This window comes from Ostrinia nubilalis, chromosome W (genome assembly GCF_963855985.1).
Source record: "Ostrinia nubilalis chromosome W, ilOstNubi1.1, whole genome shotgun sequence".
Taxonomy (NCBI): Eukaryota; Metazoa; Arthropoda; class Insecta; order Lepidoptera; family Crambidae; genus Ostrinia; species Ostrinia nubilalis.
Genome location: NC_087118.1, coordinates 10,590,794 through 10,612,140, shown reverse-complemented (window position 1 = coordinate 10,612,140; position 21,347 = coordinate 10,590,794). Strand labels below are relative to the sequence as shown.

At 41.5% G+C, this 21,347-nt stretch overlaps 2 protein-coding genes across 2 annotated transcripts; both read left to right on the top strand.

The window, feature by feature from the left end:
* The first annotated feature begins 3,147 nt into the window (after positions 1-3,147).
* Positions 3,148-3,912, top strand: LOC135086309 (uncharacterized). The gene has a single exon (XM_063981094.1). The coding sequence runs from the start codon at positions 3,148-3,150 to the stop codon at positions 3,910-3,912; it is 765 nt and encodes a 254-aa protein (XP_063837164.1).
* Positions 3,913-4,477: 565 nt separating this feature from the next.
* LOC135086308 (uncharacterized) lies at positions 4,478-5,056 on the top strand. The gene has a single exon (XM_063981093.1). It carries the CDS (start codon positions 4,478-4,480, stop codon positions 5,054-5,056), a length of 579 nt encoding a protein of 192 aa, XP_063837163.1.
* The last annotated feature ends 16,291 nt before the right edge of the window (positions 5,057-21,347 follow it).

Below are 21,347 nucleotides of genomic sequence, written 5' to 3'. Positions count from 1 at the left end.
AAAAAAACATAACTTTTTTCACTTCTTTTTCAGTTATTTTCCAACACAAGAAAAACCAGGTCGTTAAGGTATGTTTTATTTGCATTGTATTATTAGTATTTGAGCTATTCTACAAAACGAATGTAAATTTATTAGTCTACGTCTATTAGTTTCGACGTAATTGTTGAACAAAGATACCCCTACCCAGCGGTTTCCATAGCGCACGCGACATGCGAAAATGCACTGCATGAAAGAATCACACAACCTATTCCGATTACTATGGAAACCGAAATATCAAATTTTTGCTCATTAGTGTTAAGCTACCCACGCTATCACTTGTTTTTGAAGGAAGAGGAGAAAACTTAAAATTCAAAACTTAAATCCTTGTAATTTTGCGGGAAATGGGTCAAGCCCTAAATTTGAAGAATTTTCACCGATAAAATTGTCCATAGATTACGCCCTTAAAGTTTGATCACTACATGCCCGGACACACTGTATATACAGTGTGAGTCACGTTAAAGTGTACATATGAAAATAGATGAAACTAGAGCTATTTTTATCGACAAAAAAGAGGTCAAAAATTTTTTGAGATTTTTTTTTAATTTTTTATTGAATTTTTTTTCTTCCAATTACTTATTGTAAAGAAAACGTAATAACTTTTAAACTAAGCGGTATATCCTGATAAAATAAAAACAGTAATAATGCTAAATAACAGGCGATACTAAAAAAATACATAAAATACACAAAAAAGGCCAACAAATAATAAAAAATTATACTCGTTAAAAAAAATCTGCTTGAAAATTCGTGTTTTTTTGGTTATTTGATAAATTTCTCCAAAAAATGCCCTTATAACCGGAGGTTTTTATTACTTTGTATTATTCTCTATCGTATTACCTTCGTAAAACCAAAAATCGCATGTCTCTATCCCTATCACAACGTTTGCAATGATCGTTTGAACTAAGCCTCTCCGGGCGCGCCATTCAACGCTTCGTTAACAACGAAACTGAAAATAGCTCTAGATTTGTAATTTTGATAAAGACAAGTTAGATTTCAAATAAAAACAAAAGATTTCAAAGTAAAATAAGCATTTTAGTTACAATTAAAATTGTCTCCACCTGTAGCGGAGAATAATGTTGTGGCAGGCCTTTGTTCAAACGATCATAGCAAATGTTGTGATAGGGATAGAGACATGCGATTTTTGGTTTTACAAAGATAATACGATAGAAAATAATACAAAGTAATAAAAACCACCTATTATAGGGGCATTTTTTTGAGAAATTTATCAAATAACCAAAAAAATACGAATTTTTAAGAAGATTTTTTTCAAAAAGTATCATTTTTTATTATTTGTTGGCATTTTCTGAGTATTTTATGTATTTTTTCAGTGTTGTCTGTTATTTAGCATTATTTCTGTTTTTATTTTATCAGGATATACCGCTTAGTTTAAAAGTAATTACGTTTTTTTTACAATAAGTAATTGGAAGAAAACAAATTCTATAAAAAATTTAAAAAAAATCTCAAAAAATTTTTGACCTCTTTTTTGTCGATAAAATTAGGTCTAGTTTCATCTATTTTCATATGTACACTTTAACGTGACTCACACTGTATAGAAGATGGGTATCATTCAAGGATCTGTTCTGTGAAGCTGTCCACAACAACCCATCCCTGTCAAACGCCCAAAAAATGCAGTTTCTCAAGAGTAAACTCAGAGGTGAACCTGAACGCCTGATACAACACCTGCAAATCAGCTCAGAAAATTACACAACATGCTGGGAAATAATTAGTCATCGCTACAACAACAAGAAGCTAATATTTACATCATACATGAATACTATTATGAATATTCCCAACATAATACAACCAACTTCAAGCCACATCAAACGCATTCATGATGTAACAATGGAGTGTCTGAATGCTATAAGTAACATGGGAGTTGACATAAGCACATGGGACCCCATAATTGTTCACATCTTATCTCAGAAATTAGACGCTGAAACACATAAAGAGTATATGAGCTCCTTAAAACAGCCGAGAGAACTGCCAATAATTGCCGAATTCCTGGAATTTTTAGAACACAAGTTTACCACAATGGAGTCAGCGCGTCGTAAACAAGAAGGCATGACCCAAAAAACAAGCTCAACAAACGGCCCAACTCAGGGCAGACACTATCAAGAGAAACCTAATTATAACAAACAATATTACTCTACAAACAAGACTGTTACGCAATCAAATAATTTTTCATCAAACACCAAATTGAAATGTCCATCATGTGAGAGTACCGACCATGGGATCTACTACTGCAAGACATTTCAAGAGATGAACCCGCAACAAAGAAAACAAGTAGTTTCTAGAAATAATATTTGCATAAATTGTCTTAAACGTCATCATGGAATTAGTGCATTAAATAAGCGATGCAGAGAATGCAACGAGTGTCACAATACATTATTACATGACGCATATTCAAAGTTCAATCACCCGAAGCCGAACGTGACAATGAAGTCCGCCGCAACTGAATCAAGTCAGCGAAAATCAAGTTCGCACGTGTCTGGTCAACGTGAAGCGCCGGAAATACTTCTTGCCACAGCTGTAATCAAGGTTGAAGGAATTGATGGAATATTTAAAAACATGAGAGCCCTAATCGGTCCCGGTTCCCAAATTTCCATCATCACTGAAAATGCGGCACAGCAGTTAGGACTGCCGCGCCAACAATGCAGTGGAATTATAACTGGAGTCGGCACGAAAGACACTACGTGTAAAGGAAAATTAAATATACATTGTTCATCTACAACAGAAAACTACAAGTTTAGAACAGAAGTCTTCATCATGAAAAAATTTACAAGAGACTTGCCGAATTGTACATTTACTAAACCAGAGTTAAGTTATTTGGACAATCTACAACTAGCCGATCCCGAATTTCACATCAGTCGCCCTATCGATATCCTGTTGGGAGCTGATGTATACTCACACATTTTACTGGAAGGAATACGAAAAGTAGACAATGATAGACCGGTGGCACAACAAACCTTACTCGGTTGGATATTATATGGCAAGATACAAACATTACAATGCAATATCGTATTAAATAAAATAGAAGACATACAAAGATTCTGGCAAATAGAAGATTTACCAGACCATCAGCCAAACCTATCTTCAGAAGATCAAGAATGCATGGATATATATACGACTACAACAACAAGATTGAAAGATGGAAGATATCAAGTTCGACTACCCTTCAAAAACAACATCAACGAGATGGGAGATTCAAAACGAAAAGCAACAGCGCAGTTCCTACAACTAGAAAAGAAATTTTATAATAATACTCAAATCGCCAGCAAATACAAGTCATTCATGGACGAATACCAAGAACTAGGTCACATGAAACTTGCATCGGACAAATCAACACAAGAGTATTTTTTACCACACCATTGCATTATTCGTGACTCAACAACTACGTCACTTCGTGTGGTATTTAATGCATCTCAAGCTACTACAAATGGAAAAAGCCTAAATGATTACATGCATAAAGGCCCTAATCTTCAAAACGACCTATTTGAACTTATCTTAAAGTGGCGACAATACCCGATTGCTCTTACTGCCGACATTGAGAAAATGTTTCGACAGATTATGGTTCACCCTGAAGACCTCAAATACCAAAAAATTCTCTGGCGAGACTCTCCACGTGACGTACTACGCGAATACGAGCTGTGTACAGTGACGTACGGCACCAAGGCCGCGCCGTTCCTCGCGATGATGACGTTACGACAGTTGGCTGCGGACGAACGGGACACACACCAAGAAGCGGCTCATGTAATAGAAACAAGCTTTTACATGGACGACTTAATTCACGGGGCCCATTCAATAGAATCAGCGTTACAATTAAAACAAGATTTGAAACAACTTCTTCTACGAGGAGGCTTCAACTTAAGAAAATAGACCTCAAATTGCAAAGAATTACTACAAGACGATCAAGTACTAGAACAACAAGAAAACTACGATTTCAAACAATGAACATCAACATCTACCAAAGCACTGGGACTGCGTTGAAACCCTGAACAAGATGTATTTATTTTTCACACAACAATCGAGAACATTGAAGATAATACAAGCAATAGCAAAAGAAAACTTTTATCAGACATATCCAAATTATTCGATCCACTAGGCTGGCTGACCCCAATATCCACGAAATTGAAATTGTTATTCCAGAAAATATGGGAAACTAACATTGTATGTAACAAACACAATCCAAGAAAACAAGAGCAGATAATGGGCGACCTACCTCAATCAAGAGTCAACCAATCGCGCCCATTCCAACATACAGGAGTAGATTTTACGGGTCATTTCTTCATAAAAGCCAACAAGGGCAGAGGAATTAAAACAACCAAGGCGTATGTGGCAGTGTTTGTGTGCATGGCAACCAAGGCCGTGCACCTGGAGTTAGTGTCAGATTTGACCACCTCCGTATTCATTGCTGCGCTTCGAAGGATGGCAGCGCGGTCACATGTATAGTGACAACGGGCGAAACTTCGTGGGCGCCAGTAGAGTACTGCAAGAAGAATATCAAGAAATAATACAAATATTCAACGAAGAATTCAAGAAAGAGATAACAGACATGGAGATCACGTGGCATTTCAATGCCCCGTCCTGGCCATCAGGAGGGGGATTATTTGAAGCCGCAGTCAAAAGCTTCAAATACCATTTTGAACGTGTAGTAGGCGAACAGAAACTCACCTTTGAAGAATTCTATACTTTGTTGACCCAAATAGAAGCCTGCTTAAACTCAAGACCTCTATGCGCCTTATCAGAAGACCCAGATAACCTGGACTTCCTAACACCGGCACATTTCCTAACCGGCGGGCCTCTCTTAACAATAGTCGAAACGGAAAGAGACATGACAACAAGATGGCAACTAACTCAAAAAATATATCAAGACATTTGGAAGCGGTGGCGCTCCGAATATCTGACTCAATTATCGTCAAGAAGCAAATGGACACAACCATCTGAAAACATAAATCTAAATGACGTGGTGATCATTCAAGACGACGATTCCAGGCAAGTGGATCATGGGCAGAGTCGTTGAACTTCATCCAGGACAAGACGGTTACGTGCGAGTAGTTACACTGAAAACAAAAAGTGGGCTCATTAAACGCCCTGTAACGAAAGTAGCAAGATTAATAAAACAGCAAGAGAACGACAACCACGAACAACAAAACGAAATCAAAAACACTAGAAAGCAAGAACCTAAACAAACAACAAACAAGACACCAACGAGAAAACACACTACGTCATCAATACTAGCAGCATGTTTACTATTTATGACACTTATGACGGGAGCAGAAAGCAAAGTGAATATTACAAAATTTCGAGAAAATCAAGGCCTATATTTTGACAAGATTTCAAACATGCAACTAATAAAAGATGAAACTCATCGTATATTACAACATGGAACCTTATGAACAGGGCATTACAGCTCTAAATACCTACCTAGAAAACTTAGATAAAACATGTTCGTCATTACACGATCAAGCATTGTGTCATGCAGTCCTACTCCAATTACGCCACGGCCGCGATGAACTTGAGTACTACGATCAGCTGTTGCTGAGCCGACAAATCACCACGCAGCCAACACAGCGACGTAAGCGCCGGGGCCTTATCAATGCCATTGGATCCATTGCAAGTGACCTATTCGGCGTATTAGATGAAAGATTCGCCGAACAATACAAGAGAGATATCAGCTTACTACAAAACAATCAAAAACATATGATTCAGCTATGGAAGAATCAAACGTCTATAGTAGAAGCAGAAAATAATCTATTGAAACGAACGGAAGATATAATTAACCAACAACACAAAACATTAAATCAACACATAAATTCCTTAGAAAAGGTCATAAACCAGTTGAAAGGCGCAACAGAAGGCAATATGATCCTAAATAACTTTGCTATAGGGGCGATTATAGCAAGCAATATGCTTGCCAGTTTAAAAAACCTACAAAACAATTTATTGGATACAATTACCGACATCCATCAAAATCGTTTCAACTTACACTTGATGACTCTAGAACAACAGACTGATGGAAGAATTAAGCACGGTCTCCAGTCAGCTACCAAAAGATGTAACTCTACCCATAGAAAACGTCCATTCGGACTTACGCAAAATATACAATCTTCTCAAGATAAGAGCACGGATGCTGGAAGATTATCTCATCTTTGAAATTAGAATCCCGCTCATCAGCAGAGACAGCTACGAGCTTCTGAAAGTCATTCCAATTCCCAAGATTCAAGATGAGAAATCGATAAGTATAGTTCCTGTCTCCGAGTATGTATCTGTCGTAGAATATTGATTGTCATGTAATTACTTAGTAATCATTTTAATAAAACCAAATAATAATAACAACATTAATTTTAAATGTAATAAATTATAATTTGATTTATTGTAAATGTCTAGTTATGCTATAAAATAGTTTGCAGTAAGTAAAAGGAGTTGTATTGACCGTACCGAGACAGGTCGGGCGCTACCTGCTAGCCGGTTTGGGTGGGGATGGCTGTATAAAAGAACGAGCACGACCGTAGTCGGGGCATCGCTTCGCATCGCTCGCACGGTACGGACGTGCGCTCCGCCTCGCCCGCCCGCTCGCATGCGCTGCGCTCCGAGTTCCTCGAGCTTATCGCCCTCGCTCTGCGAGTCTTGTTTCTGTGGTGTTTTGTCACAATTACGTGGCTTGCCCGCGGCTGCGCTTGGGATACCTAACGGTGATAACGAACAAGCGTAGTTAAACGCCTTTCTAAAGGCGGTTCGGTTCGATTGGGAGCGACCGACAGTGCCTTTTTCAAGGCGCTGAAATTTCCTGCCGCCGCCGGTATATTAGGCTGTGAACCTTGGCCTCCTGGAAGGCACGTTTGAGAGGGTGAGGCGTTCCTCCTCGCCCTTGAGACACTCGGTTTCACAGTCTTTTCACTGCCGGGCGTGACCCCCCCCTACCCCTCCCTACTTTCCATCCCTGAAGGAGCGTATCCCTGGTTGTTTTTGCGACCGGGGCCCTCCTGAAGGACTGCTAGGAGTAGGTACTCACCCTACGTCGCGGCGTTGCTACGTTGCGGCGTAGTTACATTGGTTAGGGCACACTTTTCCCACTCACCCCGCACGGTTTACACCGACTGTGCGGGACTTACACACCGCTATAACCACAGAGTTTCTTGCCGGCTCTTCTCGGTGGTTGCGACTTGCGAACCGGCGTAGATTCACGGGTCGCGAATCTCAACTCCATGCCATGGACACGGAGGAACTCCTAAAGTTCCTCCGGGTTTAAAGCCCACATACGGGCAAAGACCCTCGCAAGCTCCATCCATGAGGAGCCTGCTTCCCCATCATGTCCCGAGGACGCCATGTGCGATCCTAACTCGGCCCCGCTACCAATTCCGCTCACTAACGAGCACTCTCTTACCATAGAGCACCAATCCCATGCTCCCAGTAGGGACATGGAATGTGACTATGTCTCGGACGCCGATGACAGTGGCTTCACCACTGTCAGTCGTTCAAAGAGGACCCGCAAATCCGCGGCCTCTCCCCCTCCTTCCCCCCCTGCGAAGGCGCTGAAGGCCAACTCGGGCCTCTCTCAGCCCTCGCAATCCTCCCAACCCTCCGGCTCGCAGTCGAGCACCGGGCGGACTGCCAGAGTCCCCCCAGTCTTTGTCCAGGACAAGGCGTCCTGGAACAAGATTTCCGGCGCGCTCAAGGAGCGCCACATCAACTTCTCGCACGCTAAGTCGTGCAATGTAGGCATTAAGGTGTCCTTGTCCACCTCCGACGAGCACCGAGCCCTAACGCGGTTCCTAGATGAGAACCGTATCGGTTATCATACTTTCCCCCGCGAGGAGGAAAGGGAGCTGCGGGTTGTTATCCGTGGCATTCCCAAGGAGCTAGACTCCGCCTCCATCTTGGCCGACCTCAAGGCCCAAAACTTCCCCGTCAAACAGGTTCATCGTCTGTACAGGACTCGTACACGTGAACCTTTTGACCTTGTCCAAGTAGTCTTGGACTATTCCGACGAAGCGAAATCGATTTTCAACTTGAAATCGGTTTGCTTCATCTCCGGGCTCAAAGTTGAGCCACCCCGAAAGCGCGGCGCTCCCGGCCAGTGCCACCGCTGTCAACATTACGGGCACGCTGCCCGTAATTGTCACGCCCGTCCTAGGTGCGTCAAGTGCCTAGGCGATCACGGCACAGCCGACTGTGTCCGTGACAAGGCCACAGCCACCGAACCACCGAGCTGCATACTGTGTGGTAGCCAGGGTCATCCTGCGAATTATCGCGGTTGTCCCCGGGCTCCACGCACTCAGCCGCGTGCCCCCATCCCCTCTGCCCCCAGGCAGATCAATGCTACTCGCAACTTTGCGGTAGCAAGTGAGGCTCCTAGCCTCCGCCCCAACAGGCCCAATGCTTGGGCTAGGCCTCTGGCCTACACCCAGGCTGCCAGCCTTACTCCCACACCCACCCAAACAGCTGTGGCCCCACCCGCGCTCCAGCAGGCTCCTCAACCCCACCCAGCCCCTAAGGCTACGCCAAAGGCACCTACCCAACAGGCGCCTAACCCAAGTCCCCCTGCCCCTAAGGCACCAGCCCACAAAGTCCCAGCCCCTCAGGCCATGCCCCAGCCTTCACATTCACCTGCGGCTGACATTAAGTTGGTCAGAGACTTCTTTGGCCAAATTAATATCGGCGAGATGTTTGTGATCGCCGCAAAACTGCGCGCGACTAATGGCGAAGGCAACATCATGGATAGGTTATCTATCCTCGCCGAACACGTAGACTTTTGCTACGCTATCTCCTCTTTCCACGCTCCGTAATGGCTAATCCCACCGCTAGGATCAAACCCCGGTCAATCACCTTAGCTTTTTTCAACGCTAACGGTCTTAGACAGCAGAAGGACGAGGTTACTCAGTTCCTTACCGACCACCAGGTCGACATCTTTCTGGTTCAAGAGACCCTCCTAACACCCTCTATTCGCAATCCTAGGATAGCGAACTACAATATCATTAGACACGATAGGCCCACACGTGGCGGCGGCACGCTTATTTATTATAAGCGTTCTCTGCACTGTGCTTTAGTCGATCCCCCTTCTCTCTCTAACCTAGAAGTCTCACTCTGTCGGCTAGCCATGACTGGACACGAGCCCATCCTCATCGGCTCGGTTTACCTCTCCCCGAACAAGACTCCCTTAAGGAGCGACTTTCAGGCCCTCTTTGCTATGAAAAGTGCAGTCATTCTTGGCGGCGACTTTAATAGCAAACACACTCATTGGGGTTGCGTAACATCCACTGCCAATGGCAACATGTTAAGCGAACTCTCTGAGGAACTCATCTTTGATATCTTAGTCCCTATGACGCCCACTCACTATCCTTACAATGTCGAGCATCGGCCCGACATTCTGGACATGGCAATTCTAAAGAATATAGGCCTCCGCCTACACTCTATAGAAACCATGCACGCGCTCACTTCTGACCATCGCCCGGTCGTACTACAACTAGGCTCTCCTGAGTCTACACCCACTATGAAGACAATTGTGGACTGGGACAAACTCAAGGTAAAACTTGGGAACTGTCAGAGCCCACAACTGTCCTCAATCCCCGACGATATAGTTTCGCCTCACGAAACTATTCACGCGATCGATGCGCTCACTAGTCACATCTCGGTCGCCATCGGCGACTCGTCTAGGCAAGTGCCTGCGATGGCTAACCACCGTCTCAGGTTGCCGGACGACGCGCGAGAACTATTGAGGGCAAAGAACGCAGCCACTCGCGATTATGACGCTTATCCAACCGAGGAAAACAGAGTCCGCCTACGTTCCTTACAGCGCGCTGTCAAGGCTCGTATCGCGGAACTCCGTAACAATCAGTGGGATGATCTACTTAAAGAAATCTCGCCATCTCACCAAGCCTATTGGAAGTTGACGAGAGCCTTTAAGTCTGACACCGTAGCGTCCACGCCACCGCTTTTACGTCCCGATCAAACGCTTGCGTTTGACGACGACGCCAAAGCCGAATGTCTAGCCGACAGTCTAGAAGCACAGTGCTCCCCCAGTACCCTCTCAGTAGACTCTGCCCACCTCCGCATGGTGGACAGCGAAGTCGAACGTAGAGCCGCCCTCCATCCGACCACAACCCTAGACCCGACCAACGTCGACGAGGTGCGAACGATAATCAAAGGTTTCCGTCCCAACAAAGCCCCCGGCCCGGACCGTATCTCTAATAGAGTCTTACGCGCCCTGCCCGCCCCCCTAGTATACCTCTTGGTTGCTATTTTCAACGCGGCCATGTCTCACTGCATCTTTCCCGACGCGTGGAAAGAGGCAGAAGTCATTGGCATCCCGAAGCCCGGTAAGAAACTGGCTGACCCCACAAGCTACAGACCCATCAGTCTCTTAAAGACCATGGGTAAGTTATACGAACGTATAATTGTCTCTCGATTAAGAGATTATGTTTTTTCTAATAATCTCTTAATAAACGAACAGTTTGGCTTCCGCGCCTCACATTCCTGCGTACAACAGGTGCACCGCTTAACGGAGCACATACTTAGCGGCCTCACTGCTAAGCCACCCGTAGGGACAGGAGTGCTATTCTTCGACGTAGCGAAGGCATTCGATAAAGTCTGGCACAATGGCTTGATTTACAAGCTTTACGAACTCGGTGTGCCGGACAGTCTCGTGCACATCTTACGTGACTTTTTATCGAATCGCACCTTTCGTTACCGAGTAGATGGCTCCCTCTCCTCCCCCCGCCCCATAAGAGCCGGAGTCCCCCAGGGCTCCGTGCTCTCGCCCATCCTCTTTTCATTGTACGTCAATGACATCCCCAAATATCCGAATACGGATTTAGCCCTGTTTGCGGACGACACCGCACTCTACAAGTCCGGACGTAATCGGAATTACGTCATCTTGGCGCTCCAACGCGCAGTCACACAATTAGGCGAATGGTTCAGGAAGTGGCGTATCGAGGTAAATCCCGAAAAAAGTGCAGCAGTGTACTTTTCTAGGGCTTTGTCTGCGAAACGTCCTCCGGTTCGCACTCGTCCTAATGTCCCCACCCATCTCACCTTATTTGACCAAACTATTCCTTGGAAAAGTGAGGCCAAGTACTTAGGTGTCACTCTCGACCAGAGATTATCGTTCGCTCCGCACCTCAGACGCGTCTTGAGCCGTGCGAACCACTACATCCACCGACTCTACCACCTAGTTGGAAGGAAAAGTAAATTGTCACTTAGAAATAAGTTGACAATTTACAAAACCTGCATCCGTCCAGTGTTGACTTACGCCAGTCCGGTGTTTGCTCACACTTCCTGCACAGACCTTAAGAAATTCCAGACCCTCCAAAACAAATTCTTACGCCGAGCCGCGGATGCCCCGTGGTTCGTGCGTAATACGAATCTCCATAGAGATTTCGAGATCCCATCGATTGATCACTTTATGAAAGAAGCCTCTCGCCGCTACTTTGATAAAGCGATCAACCACAAGAACCCTCTTATCGTTAGCGCCGCCACGTATACACCCCAGAAAGATGTCGCTGCCCAATACCGACGACCTAGGCATGTCCTAGACGACCCGGACGATCCTATTACCGAATTTCTTAACACAGACATCACTGCCTTAAGCACGCCAACTACTCCACAACACAGTAGCTCGTTACACCGTACTCGCCGGCGAGTACGAGGCCCTGCTTTCCATTTCGGACGGTACAGACATGTACCGGGCCGGTTCTCCCCTATCCGTCCCCCGGACACGGCCTGAGCCGAGGTCCGAGCCTACCGTGGCGCCCTCAGGCCGCGTCCGTAGTCCCCTCGATCGGGCCCACTTAGAGTGAGCCCGCCGTAGGCTGGACTTTGGTCCAACACCGCGGTGGGCAACCCTCTAATTGGGTTCGCCACTGATCGGGCGCCTTATGCGCTCGATACGGCCCGATCGCGAACGTCGGTCTGCGACCGACGCGGACGAGCCTGGGCTTCGCTTCGCGAAGCCCACACTCGGCCTCGTCGGCACGCGCACCGACGATCGCCAAACGGCTAGAGTACCTTCTGTACTCGCCACCCTGCCCGGTGAAGCTGGAAAAGCTCCTCAAGCTACCAGCGCGCGTCCCTTCAAAAAAGTCGGGGCATTCTGGCCTCACCCGCCGCTCGGTATTGTTGTCTCGGTCCTGTGTGTGAGACTGCTCGAATATTATTATTGTTATTATTGTATTCTTACCGAAATACAACAATCTATAGTGTTAAAACTATACATCGTTTTATTTAACTTCCTGGTGAAACATAATGTCCTGCCCCTTCTGACCGTTCTCTGACATCAGAAGCGGGATAAAGAAGGCCAGCCCACTTCAAATTTTTTTTTTTCTCCTTTCTGCCGTACAGGCAAAAACTCAAGGAACATTATGGCCATGTTTTTAAAATATTTCTAACAACCCTCACGTCAATGTTACTCCGCTAAGTCATTTATCGGCTGTTCTGGAGCCCTTCAAACACCGAAATGCAGAAATAGAAGGCCCGTGTTATTATTTTTTTTCAATTGACTATCACCATGTTCGAAATCACAGGGATGATTACATTATTTTGAAATCTATAGTCACAGGGATGGCTTTCAGAGTTGTGGCACTTGCATACCTACTATTCATGATGCTTTCTTTATATTTGACTAAAATGCACTTGTACTTTTTGACTTTTATCTTTTATTTTCGTTATAGTAGGTTTTTTAAGACAAGGTAGTTTTCAGTTGATGAATATTCATGTTTTACCATAATTATGGTTAAAGGTAGTAGTTTGCAAATTAGTATTACATCCAATCATAAGTGATAATTTAATCTTAACTCAAAACAATTTTTAGTTTGGCTCAGTGGTACAAATAGTATAAAAAAAAAGTGCGCCATTATGAACATGCAATAAATTACGTCACGTGCATTGAGTGAAAAATGTTATTGTAAACTATTTGAACCTATCACGGTTCACCACTGATCTGAATATTATCGTGACGGATGTAAATATACTGAAACTATTAGAATCGCTTAAATAGACTTCCTGAATTCATTATCGGTTTACCTTGTAGTAGGTACTCGTGTAATAGAATACGGGCGGTAGGCTTAAAATAAGATTTTATCTCGGGAAAGTAGCAGCTTTGCCACTTTGCACTTGCTTACCTATTCATGATCAATTGAGAAAAATGCCATAGGGTTTTGTACCAGTCTAAAGTTGAAGTCGAGGTACATGCTGTTCACAGTAGCGGTGATGATGATTTTTCTGTAATGGGAACTCGAATTTGCTTTTGAGCCGTAAATCGTAGTGTGTAGTCGATGGGTGATGCACACAGCGTTGTGATATCTAGTACTTAATGGTACAGTTTCAGTAATGGTAATTAGTGTGGGAAATGGAGATACTCGAGTGTCCTACGAATTTATTAGTGACTAATATTATTGAAGTGTTACATAGCCCTGGCTCCTTCTATGTTCTTAAATGTTAAGTGTCGATTTTAGAAAATACTACATTATTTAATATCCCATCTCGTTAACTGCAAGCAGTTTTCTCAATTGTTAGGTCGGATCCGGAATATCGTAGCCGTATCCTATTAGAAACCGGTATCTGTTCTGAGTAGTCCCTGGGAATTAGGTAGTGCGATAGTTCTGGGTGGTGCAGTAGGATCTGGCCGTGTGTAGCTAAGAGTATGAAGTCATTGGTTGACTTAGGCTCCCGAGGTAGGGTATCAAAATGTGGACCGCAATTGTGATACCTGGGACTCATTCGATTTTTAAAGTAATTTTTGGTAATGATGATGTACCACATGGCCTTAGTGACTTCAATGTAGCAATTATTAGGAATTGTGAATAGTAATGATTGGATTTCTAAAAGCTAGGTAGTTTCTAATAGATAGCTATGGTTACTAGTTAGTATCACTAGACATCTACTTGGATGGCTTTTATTTTAAAGAGTGGATAGAGTATAGGAAACTAGTTGTAGAAAGAATATCTAGTAGTACTAAAAGTTAAGTTTCCTCATTTCTGAAAGCACATAAGTTGCTTGAAATAGAGGACCGTGTCATTTGTCTTTTTTTTTTTTTTTTTTCAACTTGGATACCGCACATTCTATGATGGCATAGCATTTACCAGCTACTTTCGATTTGCTTCGTGACACCAAATTACAAAATGTAGTCTTGGGAATCACTTTAGACTCTAAACTTCAGTGGGGTCCTCATATTGAAACCTTGTCAGCAAGGCTCAGTTCAGCTGCTTTTGCAGTGAGAAAGATAAGGCAATTAAGTGACATTGAAAAGGCAAGGCTAGTTTATTTGTCATACGGCATATTGTTGTGGGGCTCAGCTGCGGACATTGAAACTGTGTTTGTTCTGCAGAAGAGAGCAGTGCGGGCCATTTATAACCTTGGACCCCGATTTTCCTTGATAGAATTCTTTAAGGAGATTAATATACTGACAGTAGCTTCACAGTTCATTTATGAAAACCTTTTATATGTTCGCAAAAATATAGAGCAATTTACTAGAAAGAGTGATTTACACAAGTTCAATACAAGAAACAAAAATAAACTCGCCGCTCCAAATTTCAGACTGCACAAGATTGGTAATTCATTTATGGGGAAATGTATTAAACTTTTCAATAAATTACCACAAACTGTTGTAGAATTGCCCATTCATAAATTTAAAGCACATATCAAAAGCACCTTAATGAAATAGGGCTACTATAAAGTTGATGATTATATAAAAGATAAAAATGTTTGGAATGTTTAACTACCTAGCTCGCATCAATACTTATAACTATAATTTGTATATTTTAAAGACTGTAAAACCTTGAAAAGGAGGCTGACAATAGTGACTGAGTTTCTTGCGCTGCTTCTTCTCAGCACTGGCCCATTTGTTGTCCCGAAGCAGTGGTAGGGTTAATTTGCAAAAATAAATGAATTTAGTACCAACCGAGTAGTAAATACCGAGTATCACATAATAAAATAATAAATAAAATCATTTATTTGCAGGAACATGCTTACAGATTGGTGTTAATTTAGTTAATTCCAGCATATTCTGTCGCATGCGACGTGCAAAAGTTCTTGTTCTTATAGTTATATTTTTTTATTTAATTTTTCTTTATTCAGAAAACCACAGCTCTTATACATAACAGCAGCATAATAATAATACAAAAGTTATGTTAATTATTATTGCTACATTTAGTTTTAGACTCAAATTAATTGTAAATGTCAAATTAAGTTTCATTACCGATGTCACATCATTCTATTACTTAAAAAGTCATTCACTGTATAATACATTTTAATTAACAAAAAGTAAAAAACTGTACTTTTAACACGTTTACTGCGGGAGCTTAAAACTAAGGTCTTTAACCCATATATGCCCAGAGGCACGAAAACGACCCAATGATACATGTTCTCTTGCGATGCTCATTAAAAAAAAACTGTACGTTTGTTTTCTGTTTTAATGCCATAAATATAATCTTGGAAGAACTTCCTAGTTAAATATAACAGTTAATAAGTTCGTTCGCCTCCAGTTTTTTTCGAATTTGACATTGAACTTCAAAGATTTTTTTGTTGTTGAAATTAGTGCACCCAGTCTCACAAAACTGTAAGTATTCTTTTATTTATTCTGTTTTGAACGATTATTGCGATTAAAATAATGAAATTAATATATTTCCAAGGTAAGTAAGTAAGAAGTGTTGTGAAAATATAAATATGTGCTTTGTTATTTGTTACAAAAGTTCTGTTGGTCGAAAACGACCGCATGGGCATATATGAGACCAGAATGTAGGTTTTCATAGTATAAAGTATTTCAAATAAAAGTAGTGTTTATTATATAATTAGTTTATAATTTCATCAAATTATAGCAAATATTGTAAAATAATGATATTTGGTTAATTTAGGAACTTGTATAATTACACAGTTAGTACAATTTAGCCATGAAATGCTGCAAAACACTTGTTTGTTTTTGCATCCTGCACAATTTCTACGAATCTGACCGGTGAGGATCAAATACTAAGCACACATACCGCCTTTTAGTGGTATATTAGAAGGCATTGTGCGTGTTGAAGGTCCAGGCTGAGTTCGAGGAGATCCATTTATTAGAAGCAAATTTTTAGCACTTTACCTTCGAATCTCTAAAGTGTCTACAAATGCTCCAAGTGATCTCGCTATTATATCAGAGTTATTAATGAGAATGAAAAAAACTGTTTATGGTATTCTCACATGGTTGATTGATGTCACCGTCAATAATGACTCTGGAGTTTCGAAAGTAAATTGCTGGAAATTTGCTTCCAAAATATGGATCTCCTTGAATTCAGCCTGGACCTTCAACACGCCCAGTGCCGTCTAATATACCACTAAGTGTAAGGCGGTATGATGCTGAGCATTTGATCCTCACCGGTGAGATTCGTAGAAATTATGCAGTATGTAAAAACATTACTGTGAAGAAATGCAGTAAGTGCGGTATAAATCTCCATGAAAAATGTTTTGCAGCCTAAATTGTACTAACTGTATTATTATTCAAGTTCCTAAATAAACAAAATATGATTATTATACACTATTTGCTATAATCGGTTCAAATTAGTGAACTAATTCTATGATGAATACGACTATTATTTGAAAATACATTATACCACGAACATCTATATTCAAGTCTCATATATGCACAGGCGGTCGTTTTCGACCAACTGAAAAAAAAATAGTTCCAAGTACTGAAATCCAAAAACTCATCGTGGTTCATGATTAGGGGCCTACATAGAGTAAATATACCAAATTACATAAAAATCTGTGACCTAAATAGTTCTGGGCATATATAGGTTAAACTGGTGCGTCACGGGGAATATTGCACCCCTTTAATGTACTACTTCAACGTGCGTTACGGGTATTAAAGTACCCCGTACACCTACAATGTGTTAATCACCTATAACTTTATGAAATTTTACTTTTTTTTTATTTTTATTTTTTTATTAAATAAATTATTACATAGGCTATGGTAATCTCGTTTCGTTAGTAGATACGAAGTATAATAAATAAATTAAAAACCAAAGAAAATTCGGGACACATTGAACCCCGTATCGCACTATTCATACTAAAAATACGAGTATTTTGTGCCCCGTAGCGAACAAAAACATATTTTATCGATGAAAATAGTAGTGATGTGAGTAAATAAAAACGATAACTTTTATTTAAAAGAAAACGTTTAATCAGTATCCAACATGGGTCAAGTTGAAAAGCGGTTGAAAAGCCGAGTCTGCTGGTTTTATGACAATAATATTCTTCAAAATTGTGAGCTTAAAATTTTATTTATTTGGACTTCTCGGAAAATTAACTTCTGGGACTTATCCTTCACTCTGATTCACATTACGTAATTCTTGATAATTTTGTCCGGTACTAGGGCTCGTGATAATATCATATTGAACAGGTGTTGGATGCCGCTGGAAAACTTTTCGCAACATTGGTAAAGAAGCTGACTGTCGGTGGGATGACCTTGGTGAAACGGGAGTTTCGTCATCGTTTTTGTTACGTGACATTTCTAACATACGTCGTGAGCGCTTCATTATCGATATTTGATGTGACGTCTGTCACTGCACTAATGCGAATAAGCCTACAACCCCGTACGGGCGCACGATAAATTCGTACGGGGGTTTTCAGCCCCGTATCGCACTAAAAGGTCATTTCTACTGTCTGGTCGGTACGGGGTTCATTAGACCCCGTATATTTTTATAATGTCAAAAAGCTCCATAATTCACAAACAACACAAAAGTATAGTTATCTCTTTCACACTGCTGTAAACACCAGAGATACAACTCCCGCACCAGAGTGAACGAAAACTATTTCTAGTCCCGCACTGGGGAAAAGTCGTGCACGGGGCTGAAAGGGCCCCGTAACGCAGTGAACGTGTTAAAATTTGTATACAATGTAATAGTCTCATACGTTGGTAATTTAATTCAAATGTAATAAAGCACAGTTATATTATAGAGCTTTCCGGGCAATACCTTTAAAACCTAGTCTGAAAATACCTTATCACGTCAAACTGATGTTGATTATTGCTGAAGTCTCACCTGCTCTATTGGGTGACGATCTGGGCTAGCATGGGCGAGCTGTGAGGGTCTTATCTACCATTGTGGATAATGATCCCGCACAATGTATTTTGTTAGTGGAATAAGTGACTTATGACTTATACAAGACTCATGACTTGCGACTATGACTGGGAGGGCTGTGGGGGTCTTATCTACCATCGTGGATAATGATCCTGCACGACTTATGACTATGACTGGCTCCTGTGTGGAGCGGGGCCCCTGTGTGGGGCGGGGCTCCTGTGTGGGGCGCTCCTGTGTGGAGATGACTTATGACTATGATTAGGCTCCTGTGTGGAGCGCTCCTGTGTGGAGCGGGGCCCCTGTGTGGGGCGGGGCTCCTGTGTGGGGCGCTCCTGTGTGGAGGTGACTTATGACTATGATTAGGCTCCTGTGTGGAGCGCTCCTGTGTGGAGCGGGGCTCCTGTGTGGGGCGGGGCTCCTGTGTGGGGCGCTCCTGTGTGGAGGTGACTTATGACTGTGACTGGCTCCTGTGTGGAGGTGACTTATGACTACAACTGGCTCCTGTGTGGAGATGACTTATAACTATGACGGGCTCCCGTGTGGAGCGGAGCTCCTGTGTGGAGCGGGGGCTCCTGTGTGGAGCGGAGGCTGCCTTGGGTGGCGGTGGCTGCCTCGGGTAACACCGGGTTGGGCAACCTGCGCTAGGTATTCGGTAACTTGTGTCAATTTTGTGTATAGAAGATATAAAATACAATTTTAGTTTTATTGAAGAATTTCCTTTGTGTTGATCATTTATAAAATCTTCGAGTAGTATAAAATCTTTGAGTAGTATGAACCATTTGATTAGTATGAACCATTTTAGTATGAACCCTTTGAGTAGTATGAACCCTTTGAGTAGTATGAACCCTTTGAGTAGTATGAACCCTTTGAGTAGTATGAACCCTTTGAGTAGTATGAACCCTTTGAGTAGTATGAACCCTTTGAGTAGTATGAACCCTTTGAGTAGTATGTACCCTTTGATTAGTATGAACCCTTTGAGTAAGTAGTATAAAAACTCTGAGTAGAAAGTACCCTCATTTTTGAAGTCAGGTTTGGCCGAGCAATATAATCCATAAATTTTATCTCATTTGCAGATGATTCTCAAGAGTACTCATCACCCGAGGACGTGTGAAACGTCAGGAAGGCCGTGTCGTAGAATATTGATTGTCATGTAATTACTTAGTAATCATTTTAATAAAACCAAATAATAATAACAACATTAATTTTAAATGTAATAAATTATAATTTGATTTATTGTAAATGCCTAGTTATGTTATAAAATAGTTTGCAATAAGTAAAAGGAGTTGTATTGACCGTACCGAGACAGGTCGGGCGCTACCTGCTAGCCGGTTTGGGTGGGGATGGCTGTATAAAAGAACGAGCACGACCGTAGTCGGGGCATTCTGGCCTCACCCGCCGCTCGGTATTGTTGTCTCGGTCCTGTGTGTGAGACTGCTCGAATATTATTATTGTTATTATTGTATTCTTACCGAAATACAACAATCTATAGTGTTAAAACTATACATCGTTTTATTTAACTTCCTGGTGAAACATAATGTCCTGCCCCTTCTGACCGTTCTCCGACATATCTATAAACATGAAAAAAGATCCTTACATACCTATGAGTGAGAGTGACGTCAATGCCTGTTTAGTGCAGTTTGATATGCACTTCTGCCACAGTTGGAAACCAGAATATCAGTTAAATGAAGACAAGAACCTATGTGAAATAGAACATTCTGAATGCAAAACGCAAGTAAACCCGTGCAAAAACACATGGCAAGAAAGTTACGCCACAAACACCTACATTTACTTTTGTTGTAAACAATGCAACGTCAGAGCTATGTGCGGCGATCAAGTGACCGCGCATCAATTACAAGCCGAAGGTCTAGTTACCGTAGGTCATGGTTGCATCATAAAGACGGATAAGCTGTCTATATTTCCACATAAAACACACTCCAGCGAATTCAAGATCTGGCCTAATTTATACATCCCTAAAATGGCACCAATTAATAATATAACACTGGTCAACAAAAAATCAAAATGAAAATGGTGCCGAGATTCTGTTGATAGTTTATTATTAGGTGTGTATTAGTAATAATAAAAATATTTTTCTTTTTTTTTTCCTACGTGTAGTTTTGGATCTACCCTCAGTTTTAAAATTTAGCTTTAATCGGTACTTTGGTTGCACAGTTTGTAGTGTTATCGGTACATTTTTATAAATGCATTTATTTTAATATCATGTCTACATTGCCAAGAAGTTGTCTCAATAATCAAAATGTATTTTTGTTACATTTGTGGTGTGTACACAGTTAAAAAGTTCAAAAATTCAGGCAATATTTTATTAAAAGTGCTTATTTTTCTTACTTTAAGTCGGAAATTGTGGTTGTATTCAAGTCGTGGATACCCAAAATTGTTTGTATAATCTGCTGTGAACACTTAAGGCCATGTTACAATGGTCAAAGAAGCCGTAACATGAAGTTCAGAGTGGAGAAAGTGAGGAAAGAACAAAAAAAAATCCTAGTTTAAGCATAATTTTTTTTTTAAATTAATTTATAAAGTAATTTTTAATGGTCTATAAAAATCAAGATACTGATTTCTTAAGTTCCATGGACTATTTGGAACGATTTGCATAGATTTTGTTAATTAAAATTACAAAATTTTTTTTCGGAAATCACTAGCCCAGTAACTACTCTGAAATTGTGAAACATGCCTTAAAAACTCAGGATGTCATAATTTTCACCAAAGAGCACTACCTCCACAGTCATCTTGACCAATTCCCAGGGAATCTTGGGTCACTATAGCATGCTATAGCTAAGAATAGGGAGAGCGATGCTATCAAGACCTAAAAACCATTGGAAGAGAGGTACCAAGGCAGATGGGATCGGTATATGATGGCTGATTACTGCTGGAGGATGTAACGTGATAGTTCCATTACACCTCATTCACAAAAGTCGTGGAAAATAAAGTTTTTAAGCATTTAAAATTATTATAAACGCTGATTTTGGTCAAATTTTGTATTTTTCTATACACGTCAAAATCTTGAAAACCACACGTAGGAAATCAACAAATTTGCTACTGAAGTAACCAGCAAAAGGTCCTCAATCAAAAAATATATACAGTTCCTTGGCACCAAAACCACTGTTGACCAGTGTAATCAACATAACGATACCGCATCTTACGATTGAAAACAAATCCGAAGAATTAAAACAAGAAGCTGAAAAAATAGAAGAGAAGATCAAGATCGCAAAGGCGAAAGGAGAAGAAGTCCTAATCGAGGCAGATAATCTA